This window comes from Balaenoptera musculus, chromosome 10 (assembly GCF_009873245.2).
Source record: "Balaenoptera musculus isolate JJ_BM4_2016_0621 chromosome 10, mBalMus1.pri.v3, whole genome shotgun sequence".
NCBI classification, from domain to species: domain Eukaryota; kingdom Metazoa; phylum Chordata; class Mammalia; order Artiodactyla; family Balaenopteridae; genus Balaenoptera; species Balaenoptera musculus.
Genome location: NC_045794.1, coordinates 17,413,900 through 17,432,826, shown reverse-complemented (window position 1 = coordinate 17,432,826; position 18,927 = coordinate 17,413,900). Strand labels below are relative to the sequence as shown.

The window sequence follows — 18,927 nt, the reverse complement described above, 5'->3', positions numbered from 1 at the left end:
AACCAGCTTACAACAAATGCTAAAGGAATTTCTCTAAGTAGGAAACACAAGAGAATGAAAAGACCTACAATAACAAACCCAAAACAATTAAGAAAATGGTAATAGAAACATACATATCGATAATTACCTTAAATGTAAATGGATTAAATGCTCCAACCAAAAGACACAGACTGGCTGAATGGATACAAAAACAAGACCTGTATATATGCTGTCTAAAAGACACCCACTTCAGACCTAGGGACACATACAGACTGAAAGTGAGGGGATGTTAAAAGATATTCCATGCAAATGGAAATCAAAAGAAAGCTGGAGTAGCAATTCTCATATCAGACAAAATAGACTTTAAAATAAAGACTATTACAAGAGACAAAGAACGACACTACATAATGATCAAGGGATCAATACAAGAAGAAGATGTAACAATTGTAAATATTTATGCACCCAACATAGGAGCACCTCAATACATAAGGCAAATGCTAACAGTCATAAAAGGGGAAATCAAAGTAACACAAACATAGCAGGGGACTTTAACACCCCACTTTCACCAATGGACAGATCATCCAAAATGAAAACAAATAAGGAAACACAGCTTTACATGATACATTAAACAAGATGGACTTAATTGATATTTATAGGACATTCGATCCAAAACCAACAGAATACACTTTCTTTTCAAGTGCTCATGGAACATTCTCCAGGATAGATCATATCTTGCGTCACAAATCAAGCCTTGGTAAATTTAAGAAAATTGAAATCGTATCAAGTATCTTTTCCGACCACAATGCAATGAGACTAGATATCAATTACAGGAAAAAATCTGTAAAAAATACAAACACATGGAGGCTAAACAATACACTACTTAATAACCAAGAGATCACTGAAGAAATCAAAGTGGAAGTCAAAAAATACATAGAAACAAATGACAATGAAAACAAAACGACCCAAAACCCATGGGATGCAGCAAAAGCAGTTCTAAGAGGGAAGTTTATAGCAATACAATCCTACCTTAAGAAACAAGAAACATCTCAAATAAACAACCTAACCCTACACCTAAAGCAATTAGAGAAAGAAGAACAAAAAAACCCCAAAGATAGCAGAAGGAAAGAAATCATAAAGATCAGATCAGAAATAAATGAAAAAGAAATGAAGGAAACGATAGCAAAGATCAATAAAACTAAAAGCTGGTTCTTTGAGAAGATAAACAAAATTGATAAACCATTAGCAAGACTCATCAAGTAAAACAGGGAGAAGACTCAAATCAATAGAATTAGAAATGAAAAAGGAGAAGTAACAACTGACACTGCAGAAATACAAAGGATCATGAGAGATTACTACAAGCAACTACATGCCAATAAAATGGACAACCTGGAAGAAATGGACAAATTCTTAGGAAAGCACAACCTTCCGAGACTGAACCAGGAAGAAATAGAAAATATAAACAGACCAATCACAAACACTGAAATTGAAACTGTGATTAAAAATCTTCCAACAAACAAAAGCCCAGGTGCAGATGGCTTCACATGCGAATTCTATCAAATATTTAGCAAAGAGCTAACACCTATCCTTCTCAAACTCTTCTAAAATATAGCAGAGAGAGGAATACTCCCAAACTCATTCTACGAGGCCACCATCACCATGATACCAAAACCAGACAAAGATGTCACAAAGAAAGAAAACTACAGGCCAATATCACTGATGAACATAGATGCAAAAATACTAGCAAACAGAATTCAATAGCACATTAAAAGGATCATACACCATGATCAAGTGGGATTTATCCCAGGAATGCAAGGACTCTTCAATATATGCAAATCAATCAATGTGATACACCATATTAACAAATTGAAGGAGGAAAACCATATGGTCATCTCAATAGATGCAGAGAAAACTTTTGACAAAATTCAACACTCATTTATGATAAAAACACTCCAGAAAGTAGGCATAGAGGGAACTTACCTCAACATAATAAAGGCCATGTATGACAAACACACAGCCAACATCGTTCTCAATGGTGAAAAATTGAAACCATTTCCACTAAGATCAGGAACAAGACAAGGTTGTCCACCCTCACCACTATTATTCAGCATAATTTTGGAAGTTTTAGCCACGGCAATCAGAGAAGAAAAACAAATAAAAGGAATCCAAATCAGAAAAGAAGAAGTAAAGCTGTCACTGTTTGCAGATGCATGATACTATACATAGAGAATTCTAAAGATGCTACCAGAAAACTACTAGAGCTAATCAATGAATTTGGTAAAGTAGCAGGATACAAAATTAATGCACAGAAATCTCTTGCATTCCTATACATTAATGATGAAAAATCAGAAAGAGAAATTAAGGAAACACTCCCATTTACCATTGCAACAAAAAGAATAAAATACCTAGCAATAAACCTACCTAAGGAGACAAAAGATGTGCATGCAGAAAACTATAAGACACTGAGGAAAGAAATTAAAGATGATACAGATGGAGAGATATACCTTGTTGTTGGATTGGAAGAATCAACATTGTGAAAATGAGTATACTACACAAAGCAATCTACAGATACAATGCAATCCCTATCAAACTACCAATGGCATTTTTCACAGAACTAGAACAAAAAATTTCACACTTTGTATGGAAACACAAAAGACCCTGAATAGCCAAAGCAATCTTGAGAAAGAAAAACGGAGCTGGAGGAATCAGGCTCCCATACTTCAGACTATACTACAAACTACAGTAATCAAGACAGTATGGTACTGGCACAAAATCAGAAATATAGATCAAAGGAACAGGATAGAAAGCCCAGAGATAAACCCTGAGTTGTCGTAAAGGAAAAAGGGATTATCAGCTTGGCTTGCAGGTTGGGAAAGGTGTGGATTAGAGAAGACTTCACAGTGAGGATTCCATATGAGATGTGTCTTGAAGATGGATAGGGGTTTAATAGACAAAGAAGGAAAATCATTCAAAGCTGTAGAAACACTATGAACAAAGCTATGACATATTATGGCACATTTGGCAAACTGTAGGCCTAGAGTGTGGTCCTCAGTCATGGGAAGCAGTGTAAAATGAAGCTAGGAAGATAGTCAAGGACCAAATCAGTGAGTGACCTGTATATGCAAATGAGCTTAGATATGCAAATGGGCCTAGATAGTAATTCATAGGCAAAAGGCTTTCAATACTTTGACTGTTACTAACAATGAGAAATACATTTTGCATCACAATCACAATACATGGATATCCACACACACACTCACAAATTTATGTACAACCAAAACAAAAGTTTCACAGAATAATATTTATCCCTGCTCTCATTGCGTTTTCTTCTATTCTATTCTATTCTATCCTATCCTGTCCTATTAAAAAATTGTTGGTCTTAATAATCATAATTGATTTATTGGTCCATGAGTGGTTCAGGATCTGAAGTTTGAAAAATCCTGCTCTAGGATACGGGACTTCCCTGGTGGTCCAGTGGGTAAGAGTCCGAGCTCCCAGTGCAGACAGCCCGGGTTTGATCCCTGGTTGGGGAACTAGATCCTGCATGCTGCAGCTAAGAAGTCCACATGCCACAAGTAAGACCCGGTGCAGCCAAAATAAATAAATAAATACCAAAAAATAAAGAAAAATACTGCTCTAGGATATTGGGAGTTTTAAGTGGGAGTAAAATAATTAGATTCTTATTTTTTAAATCAATACTGTAGTATAGAATATGAGTTAGAATGAAGTTGAGTTGGGAGGCAAAAAGTCCAGGCCAGAGATGATAGAATCCTCTATCAGGTTAAGGGCAACAACTATGACAGATAGCAGGCAGAATAAGCAAGATTTGGTGAGCACTGGTCATGTGTATTGAAGTAAAAAATAAGTCTAGGATGAGACCCTTGACTTTAGTTTGAGTTCCTCTGTGGCTAAATGAATCATTGCTGAAAGAGTGAATGTGAAAAATCTGAGCTGGTTTTGGCACAGGGATGAATTCTGTTCTGAATATATGGATGCAAAATGTTTGTAGGATGTTAGGTTGGAGATACCCACGAGGTGGTTGGTTATATAGATCTTGAGTATAAGATAAACTCACTGTGTACAGTGATAGTTACATTTAATGCATGTACTCCACACAAATCATGTAGAATGAAAAGTGAAGAAGATTGAAGAGGGAGCTTAGGCAATACTGACCTTATGGTGTCAGTAGCAGAAGGAAAAGATGGGCATGATGGAGAAGCCAAAAGGAGAAAATAAATCAAGAGAGAGTAAGATGATGAAAATAAGAAGGAACAGCACCAGGAAGAAGAAAGAACTTATGAGGGTCAAATAGAGTAATTAATATAGTAACCAAAAGGCATGGCTGTTGGCATTGATAATGAGTAAGTAATTGATATCTTTAGCAGAAACTGCTCATTGGCTCTCAATATCCATTCTTCTTTCCTTCTATGGTAACAGAACCTGGGATCTTTAGCTGGGAAGGGGACGCCTGAAGTAAAGTCTATTTTTCCCAATGACTTTCTATCTGAATGTGAGGTGTAACAAAGTTCTGGCTAATGTGAAGTCGGTAGAAGTGTTAATGCTTCTGAAAATATTTCTTAAGTCTCGGCCTGTGTGCATTCTGTTTCTTCTTATTCTTCTTCCCTTCTATCCTGTTGCAAGGAACAACATTGCCACAATTTAGACCGTGAAGTCAAGGCCAGTCAAAGCTGGGTTGGCTACATTTTTTTGTGTAAAAAACAAGCTCTTATCTTATTTAAGCCATCACTATTTTTGGTTTTCTGTCATTAGTATCTGACTCTAATTAAAACTACACAGTGACTTAGAAAGAAGTCTCAGTGGAGATGGTAGTGGGAAAACCCATACTGCAGTGAGTTGAGTGGTGAAGTTGTAAGCAGCTTTTGGCAGGAAAGAGGTTTCTGCAGGAGGCCCCTTTGTCTTGTCACTTTAGCAAAACTACATTGTAACTAACATTTAAATCAGGCGCCCCATACTCTACTCATCACCAACCCAAGCACACCTTTCAAATCTTTTGATCACACAATACCTTGCCTAACCTGTTGGTCCTTTCTGTAGATCAAAGAAGTAGAAATGAAGAATGAGTAATTAACAGATGACCAGATCTCTTCCCTAGCTTTCCCTTCAGTAATCTCATGAACAAACTATGTGAACAAGATAACATCTAAAGAAACATCACAGGAAGTCAACAAGCCTGCACACAGTGGGGGATGGTGACAACTTTGACCCTCTATCTCAATGATTAACTGGCATTACTTCCCTTTTCCCTTTAAAAACTTTTATAGCCAAACAGAATCATGGGAGTTGGTTGGGGGGACATGAGTGCACCTTCTCCCCAGATTGTTGGCATTCTGATTAGAAGCAACTTGCCTTTCTACCAACAAGTGCCTCTCAGGTATTGATTTTCGAGCGGTGAGCAGCTGGACCTGAGTTTGGTAACAAAGACTTATTAAATATTATCAAAATCTTGTAGGCAAAGACATGAAATACATATCATATTAAAAAGTCACAAAAAGCTTATTTATTTTCTGTGAAACTACTCATTTATTGCTATTCATATTTTAATATGAATGAGAGTCATGGTAGATAAAACAATTTAATTATTACATAGAAAATATACTCCATTTCTACACACACTTAGTGGATATTCTTCTCAAAAGGGGACTGCTTATTTAAAAGGAAAAAAATGAAATTCTACCTTTAATTTACAAGGAAATGATCATTGATGGCATAGAGCCACTTACTATCCCATGAAGAAATGAGGTAAAGCAGTCAAAATACTTCCAATTCCCATAGTGAAGCAACCAATTCCGATTAGTTTTGGTCTGTGTAATTTGGCTCCAAAGTAACTCACAAATACAATCACAAGCAAATTTCCTAGAAAGAAAACAAAATTATTTTGATATAATTGATTATAGCAAACAGTGACTGAGTCCAATTTTGTGTTCAGTAGAATGGAAGGCCACAGAATGGATACAAATAGAGCATAAGACATGGTACCATGCCTCAAAGATCGGGTAATTTTTTTTTTTAAATAGACTCTGCCTTTTATTTATTTATTTATTCATTCATTCATTTATTATTTATTTATTTTGGCTGTGTTGGGTCTTTGTTGCTGTGCACGGGCTTTCTCTAGTTGCGGCGAGCTGGGGCTACTCTGTTGTGATGCGCAGGCCTCTCGTTGTGGTGGCTTCTCTTGTTGTGGAGCACGGTCTCTAGGCACGCGGGCTTCAGTAGTTGCAGCACACGAGCTCTGTAGTGTGGCACGTGGGATCAGTACTTGTGGCACGTGGGCTCAGTAGTTTTGGCTCATGGGCTTAGTTGCTCTGTGGCATGTGGGATCTTCCCAGACCAGGGATTGAACCCGTGTCCCCTGCATTGACAGGTGGATTCTTAACCACTGCACCACCAGGGAAGTCCCTGGGTAATTTAATTAAGATGAAACTCACTTACCTTAAGCCACTCACTATAAAGTTGTATTGTGTTAATAATAAGCAGAATGGACTTTAGATAAGAACTAAAGTACTTGAATTACTTGGCGATATTAGTGAAGCAAAATTTTATGAAGAATTTGGAGTTGAGTGGGTTGTACTGGAATGGAGAAAAATGGACAAAAATACCTGAGGGAAGGTATTTATTCATGCATTTTTCATTCACTCCTAGAAATCTTTAAATTCTTATTAAGTACCTGTCATGGGGTTAGAAGCCAGAAATAGAGGAAAAGAATAAACAGTGCATGGTATCTGCTCTAAAAGAACTTACCTACCAGTGACAAAAATAGATAAATGGACAGAAGTACTCTTAGACCACAGAAAGGGGAAGCTTAAATTAATTAGAGGTTTCAGGAAAGTTTCCTGGAGGATAGGTCACTTGAGATTTAATGTTAGCTATAAGTTATTTAGATTAAAAAGAGGAAGAAGAGCAATCTAAGAGGAGGGGGTCATGACCAATTCCAGTCCATCTGGAGCTACAGGTATAATAACGATCAGACAACAACCAAGAATTACTGAACATTTGATGGAAAAAAATAACATGAAATAAAAGCACCAAACTGAACCAGCAGATAAAGTAACCCATGAAGAAAACAGTTAAATGAGGAAACTAAGAAGAGAAGACATTTTGAAAAAATCCAGTTAGTATCTCTAGAGGTACAAAGGTATGTTGCATCCATAAAATAAGAACTGGCAGACTAAAAATAATGAGAACAATAAAGTATTGTTGCAAATTTAAAATACTATACAGAAATGTACATATTGGGACCTGATACAATAAGATGAAAGATGGCATCAGCAAAGACTGATGGAGTTTCAAGAAAAAAAAAAGGTCGAATTTTAGAAAGAAAAACTTAAAGTGAAAAAATAGCCAGAAAATTTAATATTCATATATGTTTCAGAAGAAAATAGAAGGGAAGGAACAAATTTAAATATAGAAAATAAATTTCCTGAGCTAAAGGAAGGCTTAAGGCATTAGATAAAAATTTCTACATTTCTACAGCATAAATAATGTAAAAGAGACTGTCCTAGGTATATGTTGGTAAAATTTCTGAAATTCAGGCATAAAGAAGAGGTCCTATCAGTGCATGACAATGATACTGGTAATGATTTCTTATGTATAATATTGTGTTATAACACAGTAGATAAATGTTTTAAACGTTCTGAGAAAGAAAGATTCTGAAGTTTTAATTTCATACTCAAATTATCAGTTGACTATGATAGTAAAATAAATACATTTTCCAACATGCAAGAGCTCAGAAAGTATGTCTTATGTTCAATTATTTCTGGGAAAAAAAAACTACTTGAAGATATACTCCAGAAAAACTAAAGATGAGACTTGAAGTCATAAGGTTCAAGAAATAGTGTTAAGAAGGAAACGAATAAAAAGTATAACCATGTCCAAATAATTGCTTTTAAATAACTACAAAGTTTAACAAAGATAATAAGAATCAATTCCTCAATATAAAGAGATATACAATGAATTAGAATTTAAAGCTAATCACAGTCTAATACTAAAGTTCTAGATGGTTTCATTAAACCTAGAAGGTGGAAAAGTGAAGGATATATATGGTGTAATAGTCTCTGAATCATGAAAAGGCAGAATTCATGACAAAAAGATAGATGGGTCTTCCTTTATACAATTAGTTTTTAAATATTCAATAAACAAGTATATTTTTAAAAGGTTAAAAGATAAAGAGCAAACTTGTAAAAAATATGTGTAATCTATACAACAGACATAATTTTTGAATCCCTTCAAATCATTAAAAAGTGGGGGGAAAAGGAAAATGGGTGGAGGTAATCAGCGACCACTTCATAAAATAAGAGAAAAGAATGTTAAATAATTATATAAAACCTCACTATTATTAGAGAAATCCAAATTAAAATGAAGACAACAAAACAATATACTCAATGTTCTAAAAAAAAAAAGACTTTTAACCCCAAATTTTATACCCAGTTCAACAGTAGACCCTAACAAAGATTGCTTCAAAATTGTTCTCCTCTCCTCAAATCATCAGAATCATAATCCTCTCTCCAACTTTTTTTTGCACTAGGGCATCTTGAGAAAGAGAAGTTTTAGCCCTGCAAAATATTAGTTTGCAGGCAATGAGTTTGTGTAAATCAGGGTTTTTTAACCTCTATACTTTTGACATTCTGGACTAGGTAATTCTTTGTTTTGGAGGCTGTCTTGTGCATTGTGGGATGTTTCAAGGCATCCCTGGCCTCTACCACTAGATGCCGGTGGCATTCCCTAATCCTCAGTGATGACAACCAAAAATATCTCCAGATATTGCCAAATTGCCCCTGGGCAGGGGGTGGGGATGGGGGCAATTTACCCCTGGTTAAGGATCAGTGGTGTAGAGCATATGTGAACACTTTTTTTACCTCTGCAAATCTCGTTACTAAGTAATAATCAAAACAGAAACAAAAATTACCCATTTCAAAGCTTCCATCAATTAAGCCAACAGTAGAAGATGATATGTCAAATCTCCTTTCTATTTGAGTGATGGAACTTTTCATAATGATTGCACTTAGTGCCTTAGAAATAAAGCTGAGTGAGAGGGCTGCCAAGAACATCTAAGAGAAAGCAGAAGGAAAGGGAAAAATAATTAATCATAAGATCACATAATGTTTATATCTGCATAGAATTAAAATAGCTTTTCTTCTTTACTTAGTAATATTTTTATCGTAAAAAGCATACCCACCTTTCTTCTATTCCAGTTGGTACTTCTTAGTCCTTTTAACATTAACATCACTGTACCAATAAAGCACCATTTTCTTTCTTCCTTTCTTTTTAAAGCCAATTTAGTTAGTTATTCCGACTGTGCTGCACGGTATGTGGGATCTTAGTCCTCAACCAGGGATGGAACCTGCACCCTCTGCATTGGGAGCACGGAGCCTTAACCACTGGACTGCCAGGGAAGTCCCTCATTTTCTAACTTGGTTACAACATCAGATTATTAGAGCAGGACAGTCAAAGTTGTTATTTTTTAATTAATGTCATTAGCTGATTTCTAAGAAGCTAGATAATGATGTGAGATGGCCATGGTAACAAGCTATTCTTTAGTCCCAAATGAATAGCAAAGGAGAACTGTGAGGGGAGTAGCTAGACATTCTCAAAGGTAGTATTTCCAGGAAGTCAGCTGAAAAAATTTTCATTTATAAAACCTCGTTAATATTGGAGAAAACCAAATTAAAATGAAGACAACAAAACAATATAGTCAGTGTTCTAAAAAAAATAGAAGACTTTCAAGCCCACTGGTTATAGATGTTTTATTTTCAATTTAATTTTAACAAAATTTATTTATTCATCTTTCTTACAGCCCACATTTATATCCATAAGTAATTTCCTTTTACATCCAGTATTAAACACACTGCTATATTTGAAATGGATGACCAACAGGGACCTACTGTATAGCACAGGGAAATCTGCTCAATGTTATGTAACAACCTAAATGGGAAAAGAATTTGAAAAAGAATAGATACATGTATACGCATAAATGAATCACTTTGCTGTACACCAGAAACTAACACAACATTGTTAATCACCAATACTCCAATATAAAATATTGATAAAAAGTTTAAAAATATATATCATCCTGTTATGAACTGCATATTAGTGTCTCCACCAAATTCATATGTTGACACTCTAATCCCCAAAGTCATGATATTTGGAGATGGGTCCTTTGGGTGTATAGGTTTCCCCCACTATCCAAAAGTAGAGCGTTCCTTTGAAATTTTCATAAGCCAAAATGGCGAAGAAGCAATTACCTTAGGACACACCTTGCTAACAAATGCACAAGATAAACTGAGATAAAGCAGAGATGCTCACAGACACAGTTCAAATCTATGGCAGCTTGATGCTGAGATCCTGAATGCAGTTCCCAGGGAAGGAGATTAGAGGTGCTGCTGTCATTGCTCGAGGTGCCCACTGCCTCTTTAATGGCCCGCTGCAAAACAAAGGCTAAATGCTACTTTTGCTTTTCACCATTTTTTTGTAAAAGCAAAACTTCTCTTTGGAATTCTTTCAGTTAGCAAAAACAGGTACTAATGTAGGTCTTTAGTAAATGTGAATGATGTAAAGCGAACTTTTGGAAAGCAGGGTACACCTATAATTAGGCCATGAGGGTGGCGTCCTCATGGTAGGATTATTGTCTCTCCCTCTGCCGCCGTGCGAACATAGCAAGAAGATAGCCATCTGAAAACAAGGAAGAGGATTCTCGCCAGAACCCCCAACCATGCTGGTACCCTGATCTCAGATGTCCAGCCCCCAGAACTGTGAGAAATAAATTTCTGTTTTTTAAACCACCTAGTCTGTGGTATTTTGTTATAGCAGCCCAAGCTGGTTAAGACAGGCCCGTCTCATTACCTCCTACTCTACAAAGTGTTAGGCACCATCATGTTTAGAATGGGTCATTGCATTAGTTTCCTAATAGACCTTTCTGCTTCCGCTCTTGGTCCCCTACAGTCTCTTCTCAACACATTAGGTAGGAAAGGTCTTTCAAAGTGAAAAGTAGATCATGACAGCATTCCCTGTTCTTCATCTCACTCATCTATCTAGTCTTCCCAAAGTCCTCCAAGGCACAAAATGGTCTTTCCTCTCCCCTGCTCCATTTTACCTTTGAATCTCATTTTCTGTGACTCTAGTCCTAGGTCATTCCCCTACAGCAACCCTAGTCTTCTTGCTATACCTCAAGCATTCCATGCTTATTATATTGTTCCTTTGTTTTTGCTTTTCTTTCTGCATGTAAAGCTTTTACCCAGAGTCACAGGATCATCGTAAGATTTAGCAATCCCACTTCTGGGTATATATCCAAAAGACTTTAAAAAAGGATCTCAAAGAGATGTTTGCACATCCATGTTTATCACAGCATTATTCAAAATATCCAGGAGGTAGAAGCAATCCAAATGTCCATCAACAGATGAATGGATGAGGAAAATATGGTATATACATATAATGGAATATTATGCAGCCTTAAAAGGAAGGAAATCTTATCACATGCTACAACATGGCTGAGCCTCAAAAACATTATGCTTAGTGAAATAAACCAGTCACAAAAGGACAAATATTGTATGATTCCACCCATATGAAGCATTTAAAGGAGTCAAAATCATAGAAGCAGAAAATAAAAATTCAGTTCCCCAAAACTGGAAGAAGACAAGAGAGAGTATTAGTATTTAGTAAGTATAGAATTTCAGTGTTGCAGGATGAAAAAGTCTAGAGATCTGTTGTACGACAATATGAATATACCTAATACCACTGAACTGTACCTTCAAAAATTGGTTAAGATGGTAAATTTAATATTATATGTTTTACCACAATAAAAAATGCATTTTCCCATTGAAAAAAATGTGGGTGGTCTTTTGCTGAGAGAAGTAACATGTCCCACTGGATATGTTCAAAGTGTTACTGGCTGAAGGATAATGGTACATTACTACATAATTTCATTTTTTTCTCATAACTTCACTGTGTTGTTGTCCGCTGATCTGTGAAGTTTTATACAGATGTAGAACTTCTTGGTAAACCTTCCCTCCTCCATTCCTCTCCCCACCCTTTACTTATTTTAAAGTTCTGTTCTTTTATATAAATATATATATATAAATAAATCATATATATATAAACATATATATTATATATATATGTGTGTGTGTGTGTGTGTGTGTGTGTGTGTGTGTACAGCCATGGGAGAATTTTTTAATTTATTGAGTTTGTTGCCTCCTTTCAAGAGTGGTGAATGAAAATTTCTGGTGATTCTTGCCTGTCTGCTTTGTTTTACATCTGGAAGCTCCCGTTTCCTTGTCTCTGAATGTTCAGTCTTTGTGAAGCCTATCTGGGATGGAGAGGCAGCAATCTTTAGCAGTAGGGTAGTTAATAGTTAATCTGCATATGTGCACCTCACTTCTTCATGAGTGTTGCCAGCCACTTGAGACACGGTTCTGCACCATATGCCCGGGAGGGCATCTGCGCACGCTCACTACCTCCTGCCCAGGGTAGATGTCTCTGCAGTTTGCTGCTTGGACTAAGTGGGGGAGGGTAATTTGATGATCAAGGGAGATGTTAAACAAGGAAAGAAGCATGTTTTCTCTGATTGAGTGGAATACCCTATACAACAACCTGTCGGTGGTCCCTGGGACCTCTCTTGATCCCATTATCAGTGGCTTTTGCCTTTGAAACACGCTTGGAGCCATGTCCATTTTTTTTCAGGTTTCTTTTCCTGCACTTGTCTTGGGCTGTGATTTCTTTCTTTAGCCTAATTCTTTCTACTTCTTACTTTTTAGAAAACTCTCATAGTTTCTGATTTACAGAATGTATCTCTTCTTGTTTTCTAGCACGTCTACAAGTTGCCTTTGATACCTTTTACATTATTTATTAAAATTGGAGGGGGGAGGAGATGGCTTCAACCTTATTATTCTGTCTGCTGTATTGAACTAGAAGTCAAGTTCTGCCTTTCCTTCTCTAATAAATAGAAAAAAAATGTTATCAGGCTCCCTATCAAACTCAGATGCCTGACACGTGATGAGTAAGCATTCAATAAATGTTTTTTGGTTGTTGAATAAATTGTTGTTCCCCAAATTTAGGTTATAAATCTGGTACAGAACTTACATGTAGTGAAACCTCTCATTTCCTAGTTTCCTCGGCTTTTAGATGGAGATAATTACAGTAAAATTGTTATGAAGATTAATTAAAATAATATACATAAAATTTTTGGCACATAGTATTGAGAAATGTCTGTTTTTATTACCACTCTGAGCTATCATCATTCAGCTTTTGGCTGTAAGTTCGGTCAAATAAAAATAGGACTCTGATCATTTAGCCAAACACATTTTTTGTCAGGCACTATTTCAGGTGCTGCAGAATCAGTAATGAGCATACTGGCAAAATGATTTATTGATTATTAAAGAAATACTGAGGCAAACTTTTATCTAAATCCTTATCATCAAAACACTAATTGGTAAAATCAAAGAGGAGGGAGTTTCATAAAGTAACAGAACATCTCAGTAAGCAGATACAAGCATAACCAGATGTAAAACCTGTCCTATATAAGAGCAGCTTTCTAAAAGTTCAGAGAAAGATTTTGTAATGTCCATGTCTTCAATCTTAAAAGGAAGATTAGCTCAAGACAAAAGAGAGACTCAATAAAGTCAAAATTCGTACAGTATAATCCTAAATTGGTTTTTCAAAGAAGAAAAGGGTAACAGATGCAAACACAATGGCTACAGTAGGATTCCTCCAATAAGTTAGGATTTTAGAAGGATATGAAATGAGTTAATATAGACAGATTTATAAATGTGCTTTCTTTTTCTCTAACTATAACCCTGAGAGATGGGCATTTTTAACCATGTTCCTAATGTGAGGCTGAAGTTCAGAGAAAGAGTGATATGATGATTTTCTCAGAACATAAAAAATTAAATAATAATAAAACTGAAATCTGCAATGAAAAATATTAAAAGACCAAAGCATAAGGATAGCAAATTTAAGATTGAGAGATTTCAAAACAGAGATACGAATGTTCACAATCAAATAGATTTTAAAATATCACAGGCAGAAAGACACAGCTAGCATTGAGATAAGAGGTAAAGTCTATATTTACCTGCAATCGTGGCAGGTCAGTCCTTTGTTTATGATGGCAAGAGTCTTAGAATTAAGGTCAGAAGACAGTTCCAAGTTTCTGCATTGCCGTATGTACAACCACGATTAACTCAGTTAACTCATAGGAACCTCAAACAAATTTACTCAGCGAACATTTATTGAGCAACTACAATATGGCAGTTCCTCCACTAAACCTTGGAGTTGAGACAGGCACAGAGTAAGGAGGGAAGTAAAAACAATTAAGATATAATAAATGCCCCCAAAGAACTAATATTTCCCTGGGCCAATAAACAATTAATGCCAGTATAATAATGTAATGAGTACTGTAATTGCTATACAGTTTTAAATTTATGAGTACACAGAAAAAAGTGATTAATTCTGTCTACACAGGTCAAAGTTTCTATAGATGTGCTAACATTTAAACTAAGTCTTTAGGGGTTAATAGAAGCTTAGAAACCGAAGAAGAAATAAACATTTAAAACAAAATAGGAAACACATGAAAAGCCCCAGAGTAGTGAAAGAACACAGATCATTTGAAAAACAGAAAGAATATCTGTGGGTGGAATATAAGGATAGAAGTATGCCAACCATTGGGAGATCAATCTGCATTTTTAAATGTGATGTAAGATTAAATTTTAGAGGGCTAATTCTGGTAGCCATGAGGAAAATGAATTTATGGCAAATAAATTAATTAGAAAGCTGATTTCAGAAAAAAAGATGAGCAGAGATGGGAAGAGGGGACTAAAAGGTTACAGACACACTTGGAAGAAGTTTAAGAGGAGAACCAATAAGACGTGGGAATAATGGAAAGTAAGTATTCTGATTTTGTTTTATAGTTTGTATAATTGTATGTAGTAATATTATTATTTGGGATGAGAAAAAGAGAAATCTTAGGGTTAAAGACAATGAAATCATCTTTTCAATACTCAAATTTGAGATGTCTAAAAATAAACATCTACCAAATAGACACAACTAAGGCAAGGTTTGTGTTCAAGAGAGTTTTGTCTGGAAGTAGTTTTGAGATTTACCAGGGGATAACTGTACAATTAATCCATATTCAGGCTTATTCCATTAAAAAAACTCCTCCTGCCCCACTGCATCCTCGCTTTTCCATCTCTCTCTCATTTTTTCCAGTCAAAACTGAGAGTTGTTTATGATTGCATGAATCAGATCTTATTTTTTGCATCATTTTTTAAACTATCCTCAGCAGGCCTAGGATACTTTGGCTATTCCAAACTTTATTTCAGGGTTTTGTTTCAAACTCTTTTCTCTTTTTATTCTACATACTCTTTCTGGAAAAACTCATAAATTGTCATTGTTTTTATTGCCACCTAAATGCTGCTGATGCCAAATCTATATTTTAAGCCAAGCTTGCTTTTGCTGAGGTTTAAGCTGCTGTTCCAAAATGCCTGCATTAGAGCTCCATTTTGGTTTTAATGTCCAGATTGCATCCTTTTCCTCCTCCCCTTTCACCTCCTTTCCTGTGTCACCACTTAGAATCTACTCTCTTATATATCACATCCAATCAGTCCCCCAAAGCTAAATATTTACTCTTATAAACATCTCTCTTTTTAATATGCTTCACTTTATATTCCTACCTCAAATGACCATCATCTTTCACCCAGAATACTACTATTTCTAACTGGTGTCTCTTTCCTCACTGTCAAATCTTTTTCACACCACACCCAGCATGATTTTTAAATACTTATAACTATTTCCACTTCCAATGTAGCTGAATAAGTTCCCACTGGACTGATCCTGCAGCAAATAACCATTGCAAAGTCTGAGGGGAAAACAAAAAACACTCAAAGGCATGGGAGAGCAAACAAAAGCAGTCAGATTCTGGACAGGGGTTGACCCTTAAAAGAAGGAAATGCCTAAGGTTAATTTCTCATTCTTATGGCTTTAAGGTAAGGTCACAGTTAGCATTATTCACAAAAGCTAAAATTCTTTTAGAAAAATCACAGTCCTTGTGGCCTGAAGAATGAGAAAGAAGAGTTTAGGTTAAAATATAGGGGAGAATCTCATAAAGGAGAGATCCAGAGAATGGGGAGCCTCAAATTCTGCATATAAACTGTCCAAATTTTTGACCTCTGAACTCTTCATGAACAGGGCAACTCAAGTTAGCCCTATAGATAAAGTAATTTAATTGAGATTTGAACTATTTCCTAAGAGAGAGTTTGCAGTTTCAGGTCAACAAATTTAATTGCCTTGTAAAACAAACAAAAAATATCAACACCCTTTGGAAGAATGTAACAATGTTCAAAATTACCAACATATGAAGAGCCAAGAAAATGTGACCATTTCTCAAGAAAGATAACAGTCAACCAAGACTAACCCTTAGATTACACATATGTTAGTGTTACTGGACAAGAATTTTAAAGCAACTAATCTAACTGAGCTCTTTGATGTAAAGGAAAGTTATCTCACAATGAATGAAAATAGAAAATTTCACACGCAAAAAAACTGTCAAAAGAAGTTATAAGAATGAGAAAAGATACAGTATCTGAAATAATATGCATAATCAAGATGTTAATTTATGCCACATCTCCTGGATAGGTGTTGTGTGTGTTCTCTCTTTGTAACCTATGCTTTCCTATGATGTAGATCTTAGTAAGTCTCCAAACTTTCCTAAACAGAAACTATCAATAGTCAATATAGATTTCAAAAATATTTGATAGCAGAGATAAAGATGAAGGTTTGCATCAGACATCCTACAGAAAACTTAATGTCTCCCCATCCACTGGATATTTCTCTTTCCAATTAACACAGGAAGGATATGAATGTGAATTATGTTATGTGGAAGCTAATATTTGCTAGGACTGTTCCAGGTATTCTAGAAGTATTATTTCTAATGCTCACAAAATCCTTGCATGGTATGCATTATTCTTTTCATTTTACAAGTAAGAATAATGAAGTTTAGAGATGCAAAGTTATTTAACTAGGGGGATAAGGCTAAAACTGTAGCAGAACTGTGATTTGAACACAAGTATTTCACACACGAAAAGCAAAACAGTTCTTGGATCTAATATACTAACCCACTTTTCCTTCATCTCTTTATTTTCCTAAATCAGATCCTTGTTACGTCTCACTTGGTTTATTTGTAGTATTCTTTTGCTTTCCTTCATTTGCAGCAATGGGAATACTGCATGTAATTTTATTTTTCCAACTTTATTGAAGTATGATTGACAAATAAAATTGTATAAATTTAATGTGTATAACATTGCAATTGACATATGCATAAATTGTGAAACGATTAGAACAATAAAATTAGTTAGCACATTCATCACCTCACATAGTTACCTATGTTTTATTTTTGTAGTGAGAACATTTAGATATACTCTCTTAGGAAATTTCAAGTATATAATACAATATTGTTAACTAGAGTCATCATGCTGTACACTAGATCCCCAGAACTTATGTATCTTATAACAGAAAGTTCATACCCTTTGACCAACATCACCCAATTTCCCACACCCTCTGGTTCTAGCAACCACCATTCTATGCTGTTTCCATGAATTCAACTTTTTAATACCCACCTCAGTGACACCTCTTTAGTGAAGCTATATATTGACTAATAGGAATTTGGTTTTTATCTCTCTTATATCTAGTGTAAATATATAATTTATCATATAAACTGGAATAATTTTTAGAGCAAAATGAGTGGTAAAAAATAAATAAGCTTAGAACAGTTTTTGAAATTTTATTGATGAATAAATTGCTTGTTACTATTGTTCTAATTTTTTCAAATAAAAAACACATATCCAAGTAAATTGAAGGAAACATTAAATTTTTTTTCCTTTCATTGCTTACTTTAATATTTAAAAATAATACACAGTATAATTATTCTTGGTGGATATATTAGTATATTTTTATGTATGCCAATATGTATCCATGTATATCCATGTATTTTATTCAGTTTCTTATGAGTATCTCCATTACTATGTCACTATTATTTTTCTGAAGGATAATTTTCAAATTAGACATTTTAGTTTATTAAAAAATTATCTGAAATCTTCATCAAAATTGCTATTTATGATTACTGAATTTGAAATTGTCAACATTTCAATTGACTCTTCTCTGTAGATCATAATATTTTTAATGAAGAAAATATTCCCTTAATAAGCCCACAGCAAATTGTGCTAAGTGGAAATATTCTCAATTCCTTTTTTAAAATATTTACCTATGTACATTTTTTATTCTAAATATCACAGGTGCTATCATTTTTGCCTCTCTTTAGTGTATCTTTCTTGAAAAATATTTTAATAAGAAAAATTTATGTTTTTTTTAACATTTGCCAATTTTTGTCACTGGAAAATTATAGGTATATTCAGCTACTTTTTATTCAGATAAAGAATATACGTTTATCCAATTCAAATAGTACATGTATTAAAATAATTTTTCCACATGTCAAGATATTCTAAAATACAATTTTAGAATTACAAAATTACATTTTGTACATTATATGATCTCTAACCAATTAATTTGTTCAGCTCTTAACATTCTGTTTGCAAAAATTGTGATTTCAATAATAGCAATATACAAAAAATTTTTTAAATGGAAGTTTTTGACTCTTCATTAAATATTTTTATCAAAGAATTCAAATCTATTTTGAGGCAAGTGCAATGATAATTTACAGAATTCATTTATGAATATGTCCAATGTCATTGAAGGATACTTATTTTTATAACAAAGATCAGTTTCTTCCCAAAACTTTTATATTCAATTATTCACATATGTATGTAACTGTTGATGACAGCTTCAATTCAACTGGTAGAATATCTCAGGCCGGACACAATTATGGATTATAAATTCATTTTAATCAGTTCTAAAAACATTCTGCTCCATTATTTTTTTGTTTTAGTAAATTGT

General features: G+C 34.7%; 1 protein-coding gene across 2 annotated transcripts in view; it reads right to left on the bottom strand.

The window, feature by feature from the left end:
- LOC118901904 (solute carrier organic anion transporter family member 1B3-like) overlaps positions 1–18,927 on the bottom strand; it is a 69,887-nt gene that overhangs the window by 30,162 nt on the left and 20,798 nt on the right. The window contains exons 1-3 of one of the 2 annotated variants that reach the window (XM_036865694.1): positions 9,170–9,193; positions 8,900–9,041; positions 5,718–5,850 (exon numbers count right to left, since the gene is read on the bottom strand). In XM_036865694.1, coding sequence (XP_036721589.1) covers positions 5,718–5,850; positions 8,900–9,041 — 275 coding nt within the window. In that variant the 5' untranslated portion in view covers positions 9,170–9,193. Of the gene's footprint in view, positions 1–5,717; positions 5,851–8,899; positions 9,042–9,169; positions 9,194–18,927 lie in introns of those variants that run through there. The other variant, XM_036865693.1, reaches the window with a different exon arrangement.